The 17,266-nt window shown below is 44.8% G+C and overlaps 1 protein-coding gene across 2 annotated transcripts; it reads left to right on the top strand.

Annotated features, from left to right (window-relative positions):
* The first annotated feature begins 3,799 nt into the window (after positions 1 to 3,799).
* On the top strand, positions 3,800 to 16,802 carry LOC118075492 (transmembrane protein 178B). Of its 2 annotated transcripts, XM_035097507.2 has the most exons (4): positions 3,800 to 5,567; positions 11,345 to 11,458; positions 13,981 to 14,118; positions 15,038 to 16,802. In XM_035097507.2, exons 1-4 carry the CDS (start codon positions 5,120 to 5,122, stop codon positions 15,280 to 15,282), a joined length of 945 nt encoding a protein of 314 aa, XP_034953398.1. In that variant the 5' UTR covers positions 3,800 to 5,119; the 3' UTR covers positions 15,283 to 16,802. The 2 variants fall into 2 exon arrangements, with proteins under 2 accessions (XP_034953398.1, XP_060130211.1); XM_060274228.1 differs by lacking the exon at positions 13,981 to 14,118.
* Positions 16,803 to 17,266: the final 464 nt, after the last annotated feature.

Raw genomic sequence — 17,266 nt, 5'->3', positions numbered from 1 at the left:
AAAACAACAACCAGCAAAGAAGAGAGGAACTGCTTTTGCTGAAAGGGGCAGTGTTGCCATTTTGGACTTGATGTGTGCTAGAATAAAAAGGCAGGTTGCAATGTAAGCATAGAGATGAAAGAATTATCTTCCCTCCCAGGCCAAAATACCTGGTTGTTTCATATAGGAAACCACAATATACCTGGTCAGACTTATGTTAGTCCCTCTAGCCTAGCATTATGTACTCTGACTTGCCGTGGCTCTCCCGGATCTTGGGCAAGGAAGGCTCTGGTACCCAAGATCTCTTTCAAACTAGAGATAGTAGGGATTGAATCTGGGACCTTTTGCATGGAAATCATAAGTGCTACCACTGAGCTATGGAAACCTTCTCCCACCTTGCCATAAAATTGCTTTCTGAACCTTCTAGGATGAGGTCTGCTACTGCCTGATCCTGTCCCTCACCCTAAGCAGTAACTGAAGATCCAGTTGGATTGAAGCATTATAACTGAAATCAGTTTTCACGTTGGAAACTTTTGGAGAGGTTGTTCAATGCCTGCCTCTAACCAAAGAACCTGGCTATAATGTCTGGTTTACAGCTGTACAGCTTAAACTGGAAAGAGTTCCTCATGCTTTCAAATCGTAAGGTAGTATGGAAGCAGCAGGCTCTGCCTTTCTGGATCTGTCTCAGCCCCTGTGACACATTTTGCATTCCTTTTGGCTGACCTGGTAGCTCCTTGCTAAGTGAGCTGGCATGCTTTACCAAAAATAGAGGAAAAGGAAGATTTTCTGGATGTGCAACTGTTGCAGGGTCAAACAAAGAGGAATGACTTCTGGCCACTCAGTGCCAGCACAGATGATTAAAGTCAGGACTGTCAAGAAAACTAAATGTTACAACTTCTAGTTCAAAAACAGAAGTAAACACAGCTTGACAGCCTAATTCGAATAGGCCCTTCAGTTGCCAAACAGTGAGATGAAATGGCTTCTAAAAACAGCAATGAGATTCAGTGTGTATTGAAAGACAGAAGAACAAATGACTAAATGGTCTTGTTGCAAATAACCAGCGCTTTCAGTTGTCAAATGCATTTTGACCAAGCTGTCTTCAGTGGCACAAAGGTAAATTGTGTGAGAGGTTATGTGCTCTTCAGAATAAAATAATACAATGATGCTACATTTATATAACGAGCTGTTTCGTTATTTGAACTTGTTTATAAATAAATGTTTTATCATTATTTGTAGAAGTTATGTTATTTTCTGTGAATAGTTACAGTTTTAGTTGCAGATATGTATGGTTTTCTTGGTAGTCCTGACTTTTTATCATCTGTGCTTGTGTGTCTGTTTTCTGTATTTGCATAGTGCAGCAACGAAATTGTGGAATGTGCACAGGCCTGATTATCACTGGGCCTCTAAAGAGGCATTTCCTTGGAATCATAGAATTGTATAGTTGGAAGGGATCACCAGGATCATCTAGTTCAGGGATGTCCAACTGGTCAACTGTGATTGACAGATCGATTCCTGGGTGATATTGGTCGATCACGGTCGATTGCTTGCTCATTACCGGCCCCGCCCCTCTCTGTGTCATTCATTCATGCAGGATCGCTAAAACAGAAGCCGGAATTATCACTGCCTGGCTGTTTTGGGTGAGGGTTTTTTGACGTTCCCGTTAACTAATTAGGACTGCAAATTCGGTCCGTCCCCCCCCCAAAAAGCTCAACAACTTTGACCTGCCCCCCCCCAATGGTTAGATCACTGCCTTTTGTTCTGGGAGTAGACTGCTGTCTCTTGGGAGTTGGACGTCCCAGATGTAGTCTAACCCCCTGCAGTGCAGGAATCCTACAGCCATCCCTGGGTGGGCTTGAACCACCAACCTTCTGATTAACAGCCAGGCACACTGACCCATTGTCCCACAAGGGTTTGGGAATTCAATATGTTCTTAATAAAGTATTTAAAAGCTGCCTGACTGTAGCGATGGACAGCTTCTCTTCTCCCTGGGAGCCGACCTCAGTGTTTTACAGTGTTGCACCAATGACACAAGCAGGCCTAGAACAATAGTTTCCACGGCAGCAGCTAAATCTGCATCCCGACTCCAGCAAATGGATGACCATTTTCTTATCTACTTTTTCTTTCAAAAACACTACTGGGAGAATATCAGCACAAAACTCTGCCATTCTCCACTCCAGAGCTGGCAGGCATCTGTTGTATGTGCTGTTTCTGTTTTAATTCAGTAATGTGGATGTGCTGCTAATTACACGTGGGGAAGTGCAAATGATCTGGCAGTTTTTTGTCCTGACAAGTCTTTTTGTTATATTCTTGTTTTAGGATGTTTAAAAAGGAGGTCAGATGGGTTCAGACTGGAAAGTTCTTGAGTTTTGCTCTGGTTTGAACATGCCTTTACTCCTTAGTGCTTGCTATCCTCAGATCATTTGTTTGGCGAGTTCTAGTGAAGCCTAAAGGTGGGGTGCCCCTTGGGGACTCTGTCTAGATCCTGAGGGGTGGGTGGGTGTTTCCACACAGCTTGCAGCTCATAACTCAACATCACATGTGACACAGTGGATATGCATCTGATGTGCTACTGAGTCAAGAGATGCCAGAACAATCATTAGGACAATCGCTTGGTTGTAGCCTGCATAAGTTGCAGGAACAACATCCACTGTTGGATCACCTCATGCACCATCCTCTCTGCTTAAGGGGGGGGCATGAAGAATAATTTAAACATCTGCTCCCTGTTGCTTTGTAGTGGAAACATATGTTGTTGCTTATGCAGCCTTAAATCTGCAGGGATGGGAACACTCTGATTCTGCGTTATTTTTGTGGCTTTAGCTGAAGGACGGTTGCCTATAGTAGCCATATAGAGGAAAGTTTCAATCACATATTTTCCAGAAAGCAGCAATGAATGCATCTCGTCTGCCTCATTGACTCTCATCATGAAAAAGGCTGTCTCTCTCGATCTGCCCTTGGAAAGTAGCCTTTCTTTAACAGCTGTTGTCAGCTGTTAGGCATCCAGCTTCAGAACATCACTGTTCCAAAACAGACACCCTTCCTATTCCCAGGCATCCTGTGTGATTATTCACTGTTAGGCAGTTAGTGCTGCTCCAGGACACTAATTTGCCACGCTTCTATGCGGACTAGCAAAGCCCTGGCTTGAAGGAGGGAAAGCTACCATGGAAGACACAGTACCCAATATATTGTTCCAGGATATTTGTTGTCCTTAAAAATCCAGTTAGCATTGGTAAGAGGCTTTGGTGCATACCCAAGAGGGAGTACCCAGAAGCGTATGTTATTTGCATCAGGGTTCGGTTTGGCGTAGGCTGGAAGCTGCAGCAGGAATTTTCTGATCACAGTTCAGGAATGCAAAGTGGGTGACATTGACTCATTAATCTCTCTGAGCTGTTGCTTCTGGCTTGCGGCCCAGACTGCCTGGGCTGGACTGTGTTTGCAGATCTTTGGAAGCTTTGCCTAAAGTGGCCATTCAGGGTCCAAGGGAAGAGGCCAACCCCAGTGTTACGTACAGGTTTGGTGGGGGCGGGGTGTGTGTATATAGTTAATCTCTCCACATTATTTGTCATTTCAGGAAATGCAGAGAGAATCTTGTGTTTCTGGCTTTGTTTTGCATTAGCTCTTGTGCATTTTCTCAATCATCTATTGATCTACTTGGCATGGAGGCAGTAGAGATGAAATAAAGGAAACTGAGTGTGGACTCTTCTTTGTTGGCATAGATGTTTTCACCCTTTTATTGGACTCCAGAATGTATATCACTGAAAAAAATGACAAATCATGGAAAGAACCATCTCTGCCATTGCTCAATGGTTGGAAGGAACAAGAAGCCGCCTCTGGTTTAATCCAGGCATCCCCAAACTTCGGCCCTCCAGATGTTTTGGACTACAATTCCCATCATCCCCGACCACTGGTCCTGTTAGCTAGGGATCATGGGAGTTGTAGGCCAAAACATCTGGAGGGCCGCAGTTTGGGGATGCCTGGTCTAATCCCTCGTGGCTCTAAGTACGTATGATCATTTCATATTTCTTTCATTTTCCTAGTCAGGGAATTTGCCCAAAGCCACTTGCTGAGTGGCTCTAGAACAGGCATAGACAAACTCAGCCCTCCAGATGTTTTGGGACTACAGCTCCCATCATCCCTGACCACTAGTCCTGTTAGCTAGGGATAATGATAGTTGTAGTCCCAAAACATCTGGAGGGCCGAGTTTGCCTATGCCTGCTCTAGAACAAGGGCCAGGAAACCTATAGCTTTCCAGATTTTGAGGTCTCCAATTCCCATCAACTTCAATTTGCATCAAGGATTATGAATATTGTAATCAAGGAACATCTGGAGGGCCACAGGTTCCTTTCCCTGCTCTTGAAACAATGGAAATGCCAAGGAGCCACAGGTCATCACAGCTTCCTGGCATGTGTCTCCATTAGGAATGTGTATCCACCTTTCTCCTTTCACATGATTGCTCTGGGAAATACAGCAGCAAACATGCCCAGCATATAAAGTGTTTTAATTCCTCAGCAACTGCTTTGAAACTCTTACCAGGGCAGGTGGGGTGGTGGAAAGATGCACTTTGTGCCAGTGTGGTGTAATGGCCAGAGTGTCGGATTGGGACCATGATTCAAGCCCTTGCTGGGCCACGAATCTCACTGGGTAACCTTGGCCAGTCACTACCTGACAGGGTGGTTGTGGCGTTTCAGCCAGGAAGGAAAGAAACGGCTAGGCCTGAAGGAAAACGTGGGCTTGGCACGCAAGAAATTGACGTGCACTGAAGCATTCACTTTCGTCGCCAGGACGGCTTGAAAAATAAACCCAGAGAGACTGCGAACAAAATAAACAGAAATAATTCTTGAAGAGCCCAAACCAGGAACGAGCTGCCGCTGCCCTCAGCAGTCTCCCGAGGAGCCCAGAGGAGCGGAGCTGCCGGAGGGCGCGGCTTCTCCCTTTCCCGCCTCCCCTCGGGTTCCCCGTGCTGGGCCAGCTCCCTGCTCGAGGGGCGGCCGGGCCTGGCGAGCCACGAGGGCCTCCTGCAGAGAGCGGGAGGCGAGGAGCGAGCGAGAAAGCGAGGCTGGCTGGCGCTGCGGCCCCCCGGCCGGGCTGCAGGGGGAGCAGTGGCGGGCGGCGCGACTCCGAGGAGGCGGCGGCGGCGGCGAAGATGGCGGCCGCGGCTCAAGCGCTGAGTTGCTCCGGGCTGCTGCTGGCCGCCGCCGCCCTGGCGCTGCTGGCCGTGGCCATCGGCACCGACTCCTGGTACGAGACGGACGCGCGGCTGCACCGCCAGCACTGCCGCGTCTTCGGCCAGAAGCGCAACGCCCACAGCAACAGCAACAATAACAGCGACCCGCCCGGCTCCATGTCGGCGCCCAGCCCGCACCTGCCGCTTCGAGCCCGCCCGCCCAGGGCCCTGCTCCCCGGGCAAACCCCGCCGCCGCCGCCCTCGGCAGCGCAGCCGCTGCTGCTCCCCGGGGCCGCCGCCGCTGTCGCCGCCGCTTTGGCGCTGGAATCGCACTGCGGCCGCCGCTTCAACTCCACCGTCTCCGGCCTCTGGCGGCGCTGCCACCGCGCGGGCTTCGAGCCCGACAGCGAGGAGCTCATCCAGAAAGGTGCGCGGGGAGGGGGCGGCGGCCGCGCCCCACAGGGCGAGGGAGGGCTGCCCCGGCGGGGGTCGAGGGCGCGCGCACGCGAGAGGGAGAGAGAGCGCTCGCTCCCGTCGAGGGAACCGTTTGAGGGGCGTCGGTGGGGTGGGTGCTGCTGCTGCTGCTGTCCAGGGTGCTGAGTCTGCAGAGCTGCCTTCCCCGCCCAGGCCAGGGAGGGAGACGCCTCCAGGGACCTTCTCCTCAGCTGAGCTCCTTGGGGCTGTGGGGCCGAGTCCCCGCCTCAGGGCAGCCTCCTCACCCGCTCTCCTCGCAGATTTCTAGCCATGCGTCAGGTGTCCCAGAGCCTTGCAGGCTTTCTTCTCCTCCTCCCATGGTGGCAAGAGGGCTCAACAGGAGCTGGAAGAGGGAAGGGGGAGGGCAACTGCATTTTCTCAAGTCGAGGCTGCCTAAAATGGTGGTTATTTCCATGTCTCCCACTGGATTCTCCACCGGCCTAGATCTCTAAGGCTTAGGGTCCTTTCCCAAATGCTCACAATGCCCCTTTTTATGCATGAGACTAACCCGGGCAAGATACCTCCTGTATATGTTCCTCTGGAAGACCTCAGGTGAACCAGCTGGGCATGGGTACAATCTGCCAGGGTTTCTGTGGTTGCAGCCATTGGGGAAAGTGATGCTTGTCACAGCTGTGATGTGACACCATTCATTTCTCCCTGGGAATGCATTCTTTCACCTGCTCAAAGGTGGTCAGGTCTGCCAAACAAAATGCAGTTCACACAGTTAAAAAATAAATAAATGGGCAGGGGGTGCTGTACCCACCTGGGTGAGAGGGGCAATTTGTTTGGCCAGGGTGGGGTGTGCTTTATGCACAAGGAAGAGCTTGCTTTGGATGTAGGATTCTCCTGAAAGAAAAAATGCCTTCATTTGCCAGGGACACTATGCACACTTCCAGAGTCGTGCAGTGTGGTGTCAGAAACCTGGGCAGTTGCCTTGTAAGTGGCATTGTCTATATACAGTATATGAGTGACAAACCTGCATGCTGGGTGCCATAACTGCCACATGGCTACACCATATACAGCTGCAGGTCACTGTCAGGTATATCTCTTGATTCTCAGGCAAAACCTTTTTGTGGCTGCTCTCTGTTGTTCCACTTTCCACCACGAGAGGCTAAGAAATGTACCTGGCATTCCTGACATATGCCCATTAACTGCACATAGAAAGCAGCTCTTGCTTTACCCTTCTAAAATTCGGCAATGGTTGTCGTCATTGTGCTGCATTGGACATAGAGTGGTTGAATCTCATACTTTTCCCGTAGGATTTCGTTTACCTGCAACAGTTGTGGAAATTGCAACAGGATGGAAGCTCATGCTTACAATAAACATGAACTATATAATATTCTGATGCTGGCAGCATAAGGTGCTTCAGCCCATTTCCTTACATTTCAAGTATAGTCTTCCAGGCAGCTGAAGAAATTGCTAATACTGTAGCAGAGATTGTGGCATTTCCATCTCACAATAGGAAATAGTTAAATCACTCAATAAAAATATATTTCAGTCGTCTGCTAAAAGAATGACATACAACACAATCACATAATCAGTAAAAAGTTCAATTAGCAATGAATTTAGAAAAAAACAATGACAAAAAACATATTCTACAACCAATACTTACAATTTTTTTAAAAAAAACAGCAACAAGGGTAAAATATGTTGCATATCAAAACAGGTAACAATGAAATTAAGTGATATATAATTAAATCCTGTTGGAGAAACATCTAGGGTGTTTTAAAAGTATTTATGTATTTTATACCCTGCATTTTGAGAAATCTCTTTCTCAGTGAGGATTTAAGGATACATATAGAGATGGCACTATCTACTCCCATGTTGCTCCTTCCACCTACAACTGCCCCTGAAAACACCTTTACTTCCTTCAGGCCTCTCCTCAAAGCTCACCATTTCCAAGAAGCCTTTGGAACAACTCATAGCCTATTGTGTAACTAAGCCAAAGCACGTGTAATTAAAATAATAGCATGCCCTATCCTAACCTCTGTTTTGCCCCTTCTGTTAAGGCTTCACAGCGTGTTTTTTAGGTTGTGAATGTCATTGGGTTGAGAACCTGTCAAAACTCTTCTATGTGAAGCCTGATGTCCATGAATGGTGCTATATAAAATAATAATTATTTTGCTAACCTGGTGTTTCTGATCCTGTATCATGTCTAAGATATATATATGGATTCTCTTTACAGAACCCATTGTAACGTCACCAGCTGCTTTGTTGCATTTAATTCACTAGAATCCATCTTCTGCATTTTTATGTTTCCATATTGAAAGCAGTTCAATTTTTTTATTATAGTAATTAGTATTGTCGTGGATCATGCTGTTTTACATCTCTTTGATTCTTCCTCCTCCACTTTAGCCAAAGGCCTTCTGCTCCCACTGTTATTTCCAGAAGGACTGAAAACAAACTTGTTCTCTAACACTGTTTTCAGCGTGTTCTCTCTTTTATGAAAAGTTAATTCATGTCAGACAATGGGGCTACAATCCAAGATAGAGCTAGTTTTGGGTAAACCCATTAAACTCAGTGGGATTAAGCATGCCCTTGTGTTGGATTGTGGCCCAAATACCTTCCTGGGTTCCTTTGTCCTGCAGCTTGGAGGGCTGCCATCCTTCCTGGCTAGTATGCCTTCAGAAATAACTCTTCCCAATACATAGTCATAGTCTTGTATCTTTTGCCATAATTAATATTTTTCTGTGTATGGATATATTTGCACATAAAAGAAAACAGCCTTGTTTTTTCAGGTTGCAATCCTATATTCACTTACCTGCAACTAAGCCCCATTGACTACATTGGGATATACTTCTGAGTAGACATGTATGGTATCACACTGCAAATTACTTCTTCTGGTCTCTTAGTTCAACTTTTCCCTATCTTCCATTTCCATGTCAGTTCCTCTATAAACAACAATACCTATTCAAAGTAATGTCAAAGTAAAGCTCATGTGTGTGTCTCATTGTGTACTTATAGTCACTAGAGCAGTGTGCCCCAAACTTCTGGTGGCTTAGACACTTAAAAATCAATCAATCAATAAACTTGTAGGCATACTTCATTCTTACATTTGAAAAGGCTTACTTCTAAACAGCAACATCTAATCATTTCTGACCACTTGTACAATAGAAATGCACTTGTGCAACAGGACTTTCATTTCTCTTTTACCCCCTCCAGCTCTTTATCTATTCTGGAAGATCCCTCTAGATTTTGAGCACAAGTGGGGCTGCAGGGGGAAGTAGAGGAAACTTAGATCTGATCCAAGGCACGTAAGAATGAGAACTATCTCTCTTCAGAGTAGCCCTCCTAGGTATGTGTGTGAGTCACTGTTCTGAGTGTGCCTCTTCTGAGGGCAGGTAATTCTGTTGCATCTCTGCATCAGGAGTAAATGAAAGAGCCACTCGCACTTGGTGCAGAGACCTGGAAGAATGATCTGCCTGCATTGGAGGCTGCTTGGATGAAGGAGACAAGACTGGAGTGGTGGATCATGCAGTGGGAAGCCTTTTCTGTGATTGGGTCCCTTGAACTGACATGAGAATCTTTATTTGCTTCTTAATGCACAGGCCCTATTATAGGAGAAGATATAAGAAGTTATATCGGCCAGTTTATATTAATTGTCTATCTAGGCTGGTGTTTTCTACTCTGGCTGGTGGTGATTCTCCAGGATCACAGGCACAAGGCTTTCCCTGATTCCAGCTCTTTTTTTTAACTGGGGATGCCAGAGATTGAACCTGGGATTTTCTGTATGCAAGGCATGTAATCTACCACTACATTATGGCTGGAGATAAATGTCTCCTATTCTGCTGTGCACTACTGAAGTATCTTTCTTTAAAAGCTTTAGTTTATTCATGGGGAGCATGGATGCAACCATCTTTTAAAATTCTGCTATTTAAATGCAATACATCAAATTTCCGTGACAGTTCCCACTTGTGAAAAACTGGCAAGGATTAATTTTTACCTGTTTGAACTATGAAATATATGCTTTTTAACCACAAAGGGGGGGGAAATGTAATCCTGTTTATTCTTCTTCACAATTTTCTTCAAGCTCCCAAAAGTGAGTTTTTAAATATGTATGTGTGTGTGTGTGTGTGTGTGTGTGTGTGTGTGTGTGTATATATATATATATACACACACACACATACATACACATATATATACATATACACACACAGTATATATATATAGAGTATATATATATAGAGTATATATATAGAGAGAGAGAGGGAGGGAGAGAGAGAGAGAGAGAGACTGCTTGTTACAAAGCAATAATTTTTTTTCCAATATAAAAAGTAGGTTTGCAGAGACTACCTTGGATTTGATGGCTCAATAAAGATAGGGTAAGAAAGTCATACTCCCTAATCTCCTAAAGCAGGTGAAAATCAGTAGAAGACATTTAAGCACATATTTGCCTTGTCCTATGGCTAAGCAATTAATTATAAATACAATGAAAATGCAGGAAAGAGAAGTTCGGTTATTTAAATCAAATCTTTAAAGAGCTCTAGCAAGTGATAGCAGAATCCCCTGGGAGCCTACAGAAGACACTGACTTGAGTTGGGGGTCTATCTGAAAGACGTAATTTACTGTTATCATAATGATAAAATCATGAATTGATAACTCTTTGGTTTGGCTCTATAATATTCCATAGCACAAACTAATTTGGAAATGCCACTTAAGGGTGGTATAAGAGGAGGGACCCATGGATTATATTGTGGGGAGGTTGCCTCTATTTAATGGTTATGAACAGTGATTCAAAAGGCCACAGTCACAATATTCATTCTAATTTTTTCTGCACAGTTTTCATCCTGTTATTTTTTTTTTAGAAACTTCAAGTCGCATTTCAGCTTGATTGAATCAGTGCCAGATTTACGTATAAGCTAAACAAGCTATAGCTTAGGGCCCCACTCTCCTGGGGGCCCACAAAAAAATTAAAGGAAAAAAAACCTGGATGTACATTTCAAAAATATAAGATTAAATAAATAAATAAAACATATGTACAGTAAGAGTGGCAAATGGCTTTAGATACCTGTTAGGTCCATCAGTTACCATATACCGGTAGCATATATTCAACACACACACACACAAAACCAGTGACAATTTGTTGTTGACAAAGGACAACTGGACATATAAAGGGCCCTATTACCTTCAGTAGTTTAGGGCCTCATCAAACCTAAATCTGGCCCTCCATTGAATGATGGCTTAGCATTATGAGTACTACTAAACTAAAGCAAGCCTTGGGCTCACATGCTCCCCTTCCCCTCTTTTCCTCTACTGTGACCACAAAGAAAAGATTAGCAGCTTCTGTTTATGTTTTAGACTAGCCAGTTTCGTGTTACATCAGAACTGTTTACTATGGTTAATCTGAACTATGGTCAGTGAAAACAAGCCTGCTTCATAAACGATGGCTTGAAAGTGGCTTGTTAAGAATAACTGTAAATTGCCTGCGTTGACTTGGCAAGCTGAGGTTAATCTAAATGGAAGCAAAAGCTTCTGAACCTGTAACCACAGTGAATAGGAAGGGGGAGTCTGCAAACTTGAGGCTCATTTCATAACAATAAACTATGGTTTAACATCATGCCTGGGCTAGCCAAGTGATTTCTTGATTTGCAGCTCAGTCGCTTAACCAACATGCTGCACCAGATGCAGCAAGGACTTAATATAGTTTAGGAGCCAGTAAAGGGAAAGCAACGTCAATAAAGCCGAACGTCAGATATATAGTGTTTCTGTTTGTCATTTTTTCTCTTTCAGGAGTCATACAGCGTTGCACATCTGTGAAGTATCACTACACTTCATCTTCCCTGCCACGCAACTTGCCTGTTAATATTACCAACACTATCCGCCAGGATGAGTGGCATGCCCTCCGTGAGTATCCGAAGCACTCGCTGAACATAGTTCTTTTGTATATTTGTTACCAGAATTGATCAAAATTCAGGAGAATCACATGTACCTCCTGGAACTGTACTGCTTCAGAATGCAGGTGGGGTAAATCACACATTTGAATATTCCTGTTGAAATCATCATGCACATGAAAGCTAGCATGTCAAGGAGACTTCTTGACACATTAGCTTTCCATGTACATGGTCTTTTTGATGCACACGAGTAAACAAATTCTTTCTGAGCCCACCCAAGACCACCATGCCTTGTATTCATTTATTTTAGCCTTGAATTTTACCTGCTATGGGCTCCAATAGGAGGGCTTTTTTGAAGCCTAAATGCAGTGTTTTGTAGAGGGTCACAGCTGCTGAAAACACTTCCCACACTGCAGTTAGGCTTGGGAAAAACCTCCTAAAATAGGATGCTTTTTTCATGCAAAACTGCAGCTGGTGGCAGGAAGGTTATGGTACATTGAGAGAATGAATGTGTGTGTGTGTGTGTGTGTGTGTGTGAGAGAGAGAGAGAGAGAGAGAGAGAGAGAGAGAGAGAGAGAGAGAGAGAGAGAGAGAGAGAGAGAGAGAACAAGAACTGAATGGAAGAGCAAATGGTGTTACGCACTACCAACTCTGACCCTGCCCACTTGGACCACAACTACTTTCAGTTGGACCCAACCAATGCTGGTGTGAAGTTCTCCCAGCATATTCTCAGGCTGGCTAAGGTTCTCCATTCCAGTCTAAGTGAGAGGAAATTGAACTGAGCAGTTTTGCACTGGAATGATGTTTTGGGTGCTGATGTAACTGGGGTGCTGCATATGTTGCTATTGGATTGCAAGTTTACCACTGTGGAACTGAAAATAGCTTTGGGAGGAGGGGGAATCTGAGTCAGCCAATCCTTAAAAAAAATGAAATGGTTATGTAGGCAGTGGCGAAGCACATGGGGTGTGGTCTGCCCTGGTGTCATCACTGGGTGTGTGTGTGACAAAATGTCAAAAATATGAGGTGGTGTTTTTTTTTTTAAAAAGAGCTCACAGAACTTCTTAGTTCAGTCAACAAATGTAATGAAATGCGGCTGACATGGGGTGCCACACCGCGGGGGCCGACACTTACCGAAGGGCCTGCAGCATGTGCAAGCCATGCGTCTCTCCTGGGAGAGACGTGGTGGCTGGGCGCCCGCAGGCTCCACGCTCCCTGAAATGGCATTGTGGGACTTGTGTCTGCCCACCGCCTCTCCCTCAGCTGCCCTACAGCTGAGGCAGAGGCGGTGGAGAGGCTCCATGCAGTGTGCCCCGCCCCGCCCCTGGCTGAAGGACGCGTGGGCATGCTTTGATGGTGTTTCCTGTATGGCAGGGGGTTGGACTGGATGGCCCTTGTGGTCTCTTCCAACTCTATGATTCTATGATTCAGGCCGCACCCGGCACCCGAGCGGCTAGCTACGCCACTGCATGTAATCTATGCCCCAAATTAAGGTCTCGTCCCTTTCCCATCAGTTTATGCAATCAAAAACAAGGTTAAGGTATTCTTGGAGTGGTGGTTTGGCTCAGAGGTTATTCTGACCTCTGAGCTACACAGTCATGGTGGCCAGTGAGACAACCTTAGTTCTGTATAGCTTTGTTCAGGGCTTTCCTACATTTGTGCTCCAAACTGGAACCCCCTTACAATGCTAAATACTGCCATTCAACAGCTGGTTCCCCATATAGCTTTCCTTTCTGGTGGCAACCTTGTACTTTAATTACTACTTTCCTTTCTTCATTGCCATTCCTGCTCTTTGGTGAAGCCCCACCAACCCACTAGCCATATGCTAATGAGTATCTAACCCTTTCCTCTTCATTGCCTAATTTCATGGATACTTTTCTAGACTTCTTTGAGGACACATAATAATAATAATAATAATAATAATAATAATAATAATAATATATTGTTGTTGTTGTTGTTATTAATACCCCGCCCATCTGGCTGGGTTTCCCCAGCCACTCTGGACAGCTTCCAACAGAAAAATGAAATAAAATAATCTAGTAAACATTAAAAGCCTCCCTAATGTCAATAGCAACCTAGCTTGCTCCTGTAACAGCACCACATCAGCAGTCTGTGTAACCCAGGAGCACATCATGCTTCTGAGTGGGAGCCTGATGGCATGGATAGTCAAAGAGATTGCCTCTTTATGTGCTTTCTCGTAAAGAGCCATAAAAGGTAGAAAACAAAAAAGCGCAGTGTAAACCACTTGTAATAAATATACAAGAAGGCAAATTTCCACAATCTGGCTCATAAGTGATTTTTCTAGACTTGGGGGTTGTTACAGAAAGGCTTAGTATTTTTAGGAAGCTCCAAGACTTTGCCTTCTTAAATGCTTTATAAGATTTCGCAAGATGGAAGCACTCATATTCATGGACCACTGATGCAAATGTGAGCCTCCACCTCTGATTTCCTCTGGGGTCTCCAAATTACTCTTCACAGACTATCTTTTCTCTCTCTCTTTCTTCATCTTCTTCCTTCCTTGCACCAACACCCCCTCAGATCTGCGGAGAATGACAGCTGGCTTTATTGGTATGGCAGTTTCCATCATTCTCTTTGGGTGGATCATTGGTATGCTGGGCTGCTGTAAACAGCATGAGCTCATGCAATATGTAGCTGGACTGCTCTTCCTTATGGGAGGTGAGAGTTCTTTTTTCTTTGTAGGCTGAGAGCCATTTTCTGGACAAATGCATTTGGTATTGTGCCCTATATGTAATGAATTAAAGCCTTGGTGGGGTGAAGGGACTGGACTCACAGGACAAGAACTAGGGAATATAATTGTTTGGACTGTCTCAACGAATTTAAAATGTGTGATAAAGCTTTCAGATGACAAAAGGGGGGGGGTGGAAGCATGTGTCAGATAATGGTACTTACCCAATTCTTGGACCAGTTCTAAGGGACAACCAACCTGTCATTCATGTGGTATATTCATGTAGTAGCACGTGATTGACCAGCGGGTGGCGCTGACCATCTGTCAAATACAGTACTGATAAGGGTCTGGCACTGAGTGAAAAAAGTTCCTCACCCTTCTGCATACCCACTGCTGTGCTTGTAGCTATGTGACTGGCTACTTCATAGGTGTGCTAGTAGAATATTGTATTTTTATTTTTATTTATTTAACTGGTTTTAGGTGAAGCCAGAAACCCTCTAATGGTTTTTATGTACAGTATTTTATAAATTTATATCCTGCTCTTCCAAAGGAGCTGGTTTTCCGTTTCCTTGTACAGTACAACATGAAAAGAGCAGCATAACCTTTAGAGAGAGAAGCAGCTGATGAGGAAGAAGGTATTCAAAACAGATTTTTTTTTCTGTAGAGATCAAGGAGCGAGATCAAAACAAATGTGAAAGCATAGTTCAGATGTGACAGTATCCTGAAAAGGAAGGGGCAGGAAAAAGGCTGATGAATCTGAGATAATGTGGATAATAGGCTGTGCAAGCTTGTTTCATTCTACAAAATTCCTCAAGTTACAAAAAATGGGAGCTTTACAGATTTGAGGCAAGAAAGATTCTTTGCAAGAAAGCTGAGAAACATTGGCTTTATCTTTCTTCTCTTTTTCAGGTACCTGCTGCATCATCTCCCTTTGCACCTGTGTGGCTGGGATAAACTTTGAGCTGTCTCGTTACCCTCGCTATGTCTATGGGTTACCCGAGGACATCAGTCATGGCTATGGCTGGTCCATGTTCTGTGCTTGGGGAGGCCTGGGACTGACGCTTCTGGCAGGATTCTTATGCACATTGGCCCCCTCTCTCAATAGCCCCCGGACTGTCGTACAGAAACCCAGACAGGAAAATGGTACTGTGTGATGAGAAGGGAGCAAAGGACTCTAGCAAGCACAGGCCAGGCCAGGTCCGGCAGTGGGTTACTGCCAATAGTGGAGGCATCTGAAATTCATGAAGGGAGGTTCCCACTGCAAACAAACGAAGGAATTCAGCTGCTATGTCAAAGACTTGGCGGGGGAGGAACCCTCCCTTCCTTTGATTCTTCAGCCTTCCTGTCTGATACAACCAACCAAATCAGGTTAATTCTTTATTCCTGGCTTGCCTAAAGGGAACTTTTCTGTTAAATAGGGTGTGTTGCTGTAGGATCTGTGTACCATTTAAGCTGAATCAGATTTCTGCTAGGAGCAGAAGCCACTGTGAATTCCCTTTGGCGTCCTAGTGACTCCAGGGAACTCCATTTCCAAGAATCTTTGAGGACCAGTCAGAGGTAAAGACCAAAGGGAAATCCAGCCAGTCTCAGCATTCATAGAATCATAGAGTTGGAAGGGACCCTGAGGATCATCTAGTCCAACCTGAATATGCAGCCGTCCCATATAGGGATTGAACCCGCAACCTTGGTGTTATCAGCACCACGCTCTAACCAACTGAGCTTTCCTATTGATTCTCTTCTGCAGCAGGGACCTGATGCTGTTACAGGCTTAACACAGCCTACTGCTTCAGCCTTTGACACCAGCTTAAGTGGGGGCTTTGCAGACATTCAGACAGGAACATTAGCAAGTTCTTCCTCTGGACCACACAGTATCTAACCTATGCCAGTTTTGGAAGCCAAATATGTATAGCAGTTCATGAAAGGTTACTTCTGGGATAACATATAGGGAGTTAGAGCAAGCAGCAAATAAATGAGACTTCAGAACTTGAGGAATTCCTCCATGAAGGCATCAAGCCTGAGTTAGTGTCAAGATAACTCACACTTGCATACAGAAAATCGTTTTGGGGGTTGGCTGAACCTAATTAAGTTATTTAGTCACTTGTGATATTCCTGCTTGAAGTAACACAAAGAACAAAACAACAGGTTTCTGGTTAAGGCCAGAAAGTGGACCAGGGCTCCCATCCTAGAAATGATGTTGTCATAGCAACTGCTGTAATAGGCAAATGAGATTTGCAAGCTGCTTCAAATCCTTCCAGGCTGAGTGTAGAACTTTACCATTTTGGATAATGAGCACAGAAACTTGAAAAGACAGCCTGATTGGTAGCATCCTCTTCTAACAGAAAAGGAAGCACTTTTTATTACATGGACTCAGTACGCACGAGAACAACGAGAGCTGGGCCTAACTCAGGAACATCAACAATGGTGCTGAAGGGGAGGAACTGGTCTTTCCTCATTGTACTCCTTTTCTGTCTCCTCAAAAGACTACACAGAAGCCTTTTTTGGAGGGCTGTTTACATTGTATTTTTAAGTGGCATGTAATTAATAACTCAGTGCTAAAGTCAATGTATTCATGGAAAGTGTGGTTTTTAAATGGAAGTTGTAAATTTCAAGAGGCATTAAATTAAAAGGCTTGGTTCCAGTGAGAGGCTGGAGATTCTCAGCCTTTTGGATCTCATTGAGATTGACATTAATTTTCTGCACTTCTACACAACCACAGCTGCTGGAGAAACCCTGTCATGCAGCCGACGATACAAGGAGACAGGAATGTCACTTATTTGGCAGCCAGCCTCGTAATCCCAGCTGTTGATCTTGTTCCTGCCCACAAAGCCTAGTGTGTGTAAGGGACAAGTTTTGCCTCAAATAAAAAATTACTTCCAGAGAACAAGCAGGTTGATTGGTGCAACCGTTACACCCTCTAGGGACTTTAGTATACCTGCACCTTTAGTTTAAATACACTGTAGGGGGTGTAAGCATACATCAGCAGGAACTGGAATGCTGTGGTGAAGGAGTAATTTTTTTTAAAGATTAAGAATTCAATCACACAAACAGCAAATGACAAATTTGGGTTCTTTGTGCAAATTTTGGTGTTTTAAGGGGTTAAAAAGGAACACATATGCCTCATACATGCATAAGGGTACC

This window comes from Zootoca vivipara, chromosome 1 (genome assembly GCF_963506605.1).
Source record: "Zootoca vivipara chromosome 1, rZooViv1.1, whole genome shotgun sequence".
NCBI lineage: Eukaryota > Metazoa > Chordata > Lepidosauria > Squamata > Lacertidae > Zootoca > Zootoca vivipara.
This window is presented reverse-complemented; position numbering and strand designations above follow the sequence as displayed.